Source organism: Salvia splendens, chromosome 2 (assembly GCF_004379255.2).
Source record: "Salvia splendens isolate huo1 chromosome 2, SspV2, whole genome shotgun sequence".
NCBI classification, from domain to species: domain Eukaryota; kingdom Viridiplantae; phylum Streptophyta; class Magnoliopsida; order Lamiales; family Lamiaceae; genus Salvia; species Salvia splendens.
The window spans coordinates 10677259-10682834 of NC_056033.1; the positions used below are offsets into that span (position 1 = coordinate 10677259).

Genomic DNA, 5576 nt, shown 5'->3' on the forward strand with positions numbered 1-5576 from the left:
CAGTAGTGTTCTTGTTTATATCTGTTTACACATACAATGCAGGAATCATGAAGCTTGGAACAGTTTGATTGATGTAGCTTCGGGTTGTAACTTGCAGCCTTCTGTGGCAGAACTTGGAGTTTTTATCATGAGTTCTCCCGTTATGTTTACCTTTCTGGATTTGTGAGTCGGAACATATTGTTAGACTGATATGGTTCTTCTGTCCTGTCCTTTTAAAATCATTGTTTAGCCATAACTGGCGAGAACTCTTCAGATCATTTGTGAGCCTTAGTAATAGGACACATACTTGTAATAATTGATGATTGATTTTCTGAGAGTTATATGGATAATACTGATAAAGTTTGATGATGCCTCATTTTGTATTCTTTCTTGGATTATTGTTAAATACAGGTTGTATTGCTACCGTAATTGAAATCAATAGATGATAATGAGTCATACATGCTGCACATTGTTCTTACCAATTCAAGAAACAGGGAGAAAAATGTACTTAGAAATGTTCATTTGTACTCTGACCGACAATTTTATTCAAATGAAACGGATGAAATAAGAAGCAGGGAACTGGCCTAATGCCTAATGGATTGAAGACATCACATATATACTCTGGTGTTACCATATGTTCTACAACTCCTGTTACGTTCAGGTCTGTTAATAGCTTCTATTCCTTTTTAGCAGTTCAAATAAAAAAAAATATGTACTTGCACTGTTAGAACTAACCTCTGACATGGTATCATATTGCAGTGAACTTATCTCTTTGTAAACTCCCACTACCAAACCAAGGCGCATGTTATGGTTTGTAGTGTACCTCCAGGGCAAGGTTGAACTCATCTTCTAGTTATTTGTGTAAGTGCAGTAACCATTTCTAACCTTTGTGTTCTCAGCAATACACAAAAATAATCTCTCGTAAGCTGCAGCCATTTTGGTGGCAGTAAACAATTTCAAGGCCCTTTCCCTGGCTAACTGACCTTTCTTCTGGAGAGTAACTCTTCCATCCTTCCAAACGTTGTACACAGCTTTCTTCAGCATGTCTACTGTGGGTGAAAATGTGTATCCTATTTCTTGGCTAATGACCACAGAACCTGTGATGCTGGCAAGTTTTGTGGCCATCAATGGTTTCCCAACAAGCATGGCTTCCAACAAGGTATGATCCAAACCTTGAGCACGTAGTGTTGGATTTACAAAAATGTCAATAACATTGTAGAATCTTGCTAGTTGAGCTTGGTCCAACGGGCCTAAAACACGCAAGTTGGATCCAAGCTCTTTGTACCTCGCACCCCAGGGACCATCTCCAGCCACTAGAACTACGACATCTTCCTTGAATTTTGAACTCTCGTTGAAAATTTGTTTTAATGCTTCAAATATCAGGGGATGTCCTTTGTCTTTCACCAACCTTCCTGCAATTCCAAGAATTAGTGGTGTAGATGCTTGAATCCCAAATGCCAACTTGAGATCTTCACCACTATAAGCCTCTGGCTTGAAAATACCCTCATCAACACCGTTCAAAATAATGTGAACGCGCTCCTCAGGTAACATATAGATCCGTTTCAGAACATCTCCCACATGATCACTAGTGGCAACATGGTGAGCATAACGTGGGAAGAACTGTATTTCTTCCACAACCTTGGTTACCCTTTCTGCCAAAATGGATGACTGCTTGTCTTGAGGAGCCCGCAGCAGTTCCTGAATGATGTCAGAATGTATAGATTCATATGCAATTCCATGCCAACTAACAGCTAAGTTGTTAAGGTTTCTCGCTCTAAAATGCATCAATCCCACACTCTCGGTGTGAACCACATCGAAAGGTCTCCCAGTAGAATCCTCAGCCTGAAACTGCTTCCAGATTGTAGCTTGGTCTAGATAACCAGCAGCCGTTGGCTGTGAGAGGTGGAAATGTAAATTCTCTATGGAGGTTACATTAGTTGAGGAAGATGTGAAGACGTGGAGCTCGTGTCCCCGTCTGGCAAGATCCTGGTGCAGAGTCATGGCATGGCGCTCCAGCCCTCCAGCGTGGTGCTTGTCAGGCCATTTCTTGACGAAAACAGCTAGCTTGAGCAATCTTGAAGGTGGGTCGGAAGGAAAGTGAAGCGAATTCCATGCAGCTTGAAATGAAAGAAGGTTCAACTCTCTCTTATCTGCCTCGACTGCAATCTGGACATCGGCATAGCAGCGGTTGGAGAAGTAAGACCAACAGATGAACAGGAAGGAGGAGAAGAACGACAGCAAGAGAAGCAGATAGCAACTGCGGCGCAAATCCTTGGCCATTAATGGTTGTGATTTTGTTGAAGTTGCAGATGATCAGAAAATTGGGTTGAAACTTTATGCAATCTTGATGTGATCTACCACATGTTCTTGGTTTGCTTAGAGATGCAATTTTATGCACACTTGGATGATATATTTAATATTGATGAGATCTGATTCCGACATATTAAATTTTAATAATGAAGCTGCATATGTTGATTAATTTTTCGGAGATGGAGTCAGCACAAAGCATCTGTACTAATACAGGTATCGAAAACGACCCCATCAGTTTTTTTTTTGATGCACACTCTCTCTCTCTGCGATAAGTAAAACTAATCACTAGATTCACTACTTTTGATCGGTCAACGGTAGTTAGTCGCGTGTTTTATTATTTTCAACTAATATTTGTATAATTAATCACTACTACCTCTCTGTTTCTCTTATATTTCAAATTTACCGATATTTGAACTAAAGGAAATTAATATGCTAGGCTATGAAAACTCTTCATTTGATCAAGCATTGTAAAGGATCATTTAGAGGGATTTAGTTTTGTTTCAATATTTACGTGTTATTAAATGTCTCAAGAAATGAATATGTGCAGAATAATACCACATGTTAATGGATAGATTTTGAAATCATTTATTGTACCTAGAGCGTTTTTCAAGATTAGCTGTTTTACTGGCTCCCGAAGGTTATACTATACTCCTATATGATAATTGTTGGATATAGACTAGTACAGGAGAGAGTTACGAGCAAAATACAATAATAAAAAAAAAGAAATAGAAAAGAAAACAATATAAAGGAAATAAACTAAATACAATAAAAACATAATATAGAAAATTCAGACATGCCATCTTCAAAGATGAAAATGGCTTCGTCTCAAAGGTAGTAGCACCGTAGTCCGTAGATCAAACGAGTTTCAGCAAATCGGGCAAGGTGAAGATAAATAGAAAGAGGAGAAGACAATACAAGGAAAAGAAATATATAATTGAACTAACTTAGGTTATCCACGACGCTATTCTTATACCGTTCCTTAACCGTTCCTTAAACTACTATTTGCGGGCCCCACTGTACTTTTTTACTCCATTCCTTAACTAAGGAACGGAATCTACAACCCTCCGTTTCTTATCCGTTCCTTAACCGTTCATTAAATTACTATTCATTCAATTTCATTTTTTATTTTTATTTCCAACCCAATTTAATTAAAACAAACACACTCCATTACATAAAATAAACTTACAACATAAAATTCGTAAAAAAAACATAATTTAATAATTTCCTAAAAAATAAAAGTACACAATTTAATAATTTCATCCGCCAAAGTTTGCCCAAATGTGCTCAATTAGATCCTCTTGAAGTTGGGTGTGGGCGCTAGAGTCGCATGTCCTTGCACGAATAGATAAACGTTCTTGTATAGACGGATGCGCTCCACTTCGAGACGGACTACTTGTAGTTGAGCTTCCGGGGGATTCGGGGTCGAACCAATTTCCCGCTTCGGGTCCTTCGTCTTGGACAATCATGTTGTGCAAGATTATGCACGTATACATGATGTCGACCATGTTCTCCATGAACCACGTACGGGCCGGGGCTTTGATGATGTTGAAGCGCGCTTGGAGAACCCCGAACGCCCTCTCCACATCCTTGCGAGCAGACACCTGCTTCTGCGCAAAAAGAGCCTGCTTTGGGTTCGAAGGCCTGCCGCACGTCTTCACGAAGGTAGGCCACTTCGGGTAGATGCCGTCGGCGAGATAGTATCCCATTTTATAAAGCCGGTTGTTGGCGACGAAGTTGATGGACGACGTTTTACCATCCAAAACTTCGGTAAAGAGGTCGGATTGGTGGAGCACGTTTACGTCGTTGTTCGACCCGGAGACCCCAAAGTACGCGTGCCAGATCTAAAGCCGGTAGTCGGCAACGGCCTCGAGTATAAAGGTTGGGTGGGTGCCTTTGTGGCCGCTCGTGTAGGACCCCTTCCACGCCACCGGGCAATTCTTCCATTGCCAGTGCATGCAATCGATGCTGCCGAGCATCCCAGGGAATCCGTGCATTGTTTCGTGAAGGTCGAGCAGGAACCGACAATCGGTCGTGCTTAGCCTCCGGAGAAATTCGTCGGTGAAGGCTGCCCGGACGCATTTACAGAATTTGAGCAAGCACATTATCCCAGTGGTGTCTCCGATGTGGAGGTATTCGTCGAACATATCCGCCGTTTGTCCAGTCGCAAGCTGGCGGATTGCTGCAGTACATTTCTGCAGCGTCGTGTGGCTGGGACGGCCGATCGCGTCGAACCCTTCCTGGAAGAACTCTTCTCGGGCTTCCAAAGTATTCGCGATGTGGAGAAATAGTGGTTTCCCCATGCGGAAACGGCGACGGAAGTAGGTATCTCCCCAAACCGGGTTATCGCAGAAGTAGTCGCGTACTAACCTTGCGGCGGCTTCCTCCCGGTTACGATGGATATACGTACGGGAGCGTCGTTGGGCGGTTCGGCTTCTTCCGCCTCCCATCGTCGATCTTCTTCAAGTGATTGTTCCATTATTTGACGCATTTGTTCAAAAGGATCCATTAGTTTGATTAAATTTGGGAGAAGAAAAACAAAGTTGATTTGAGATGAAAATTGGGAGGAAATAGAGAGGATTTGAGAGGAATAGATGTGTGTTTGTGAGTGAAATGAGTATGAAATAGGAGTATTTATAGAGTAAAGAAATTAAAAAAAAATTAAAATGGATAAAAAAAATGGTAACATTACCGTTGCAAAAAATAATTTTTTTAAATTAAATTCGAATTAAAAAAAAATGAATTATTGCGTCACCGTGACGAAACCCACTCGCGGGGCAGCGAGTGGGCGTCACGCATGCGCTGGGAGCTCGCCACGTCGCCTCGGCGCGTGACGAGACGTGTCGTGCCACGTCTCGCGGCTACGACACACGGCACGGCATGGGCACGGAACGGGCGGCTGCAACGCGACGCGTTGCGGGTGCCCTTAAACACCCATAAATAAGCTATAGTTGATGGAGAGCTCTTTCCTAGTGCACTCAGTTCAGTAGCGTCTTTTCTCTAGATAAATCGGATACGTAGGAGCTCTGGACAAGGTGATGACAGAACTTGGATAATGTATGAAATTGTAGGAGTTACGGGAGCTACAATCAGTGGCGGATCCAGGACCCGAAAATGGCGGGGGCGGAGCTTATATTTAAATATTAAATATTTAATTTAACATGATTTTTAATTATAAAATAAATAAATATTATATTAATATTTAAGTAGCACTACTGCACTAGCTTCGTTAATAAAATATAAACATGCTTCAGCTTGCAAATATGTATTATTCATTTTAAAATAAAAAA

The 5576-nt window shown here is 41.5% G+C and overlaps 1 protein-coding gene across 1 annotated transcript; it reads right to left on the bottom strand.

The window, feature by feature from the left end:
* Positions 1 to 439: 439 nt before the first annotated feature.
* LOC121769354 lies at positions 440 to 2365 on the bottom strand. Its single transcript, XM_042166137.1, has one exon. It carries the CDS (start codon positions 2257 to 2259, stop codon positions 829 to 831), a length of 1431 nt encoding a protein of 476 aa, XP_042022071.1. The 5' UTR covers positions 2260 to 2365; the 3' UTR covers positions 440 to 828.
* Between the last annotated feature and the right edge of the window lie 3211 nt (positions 2366 to 5576).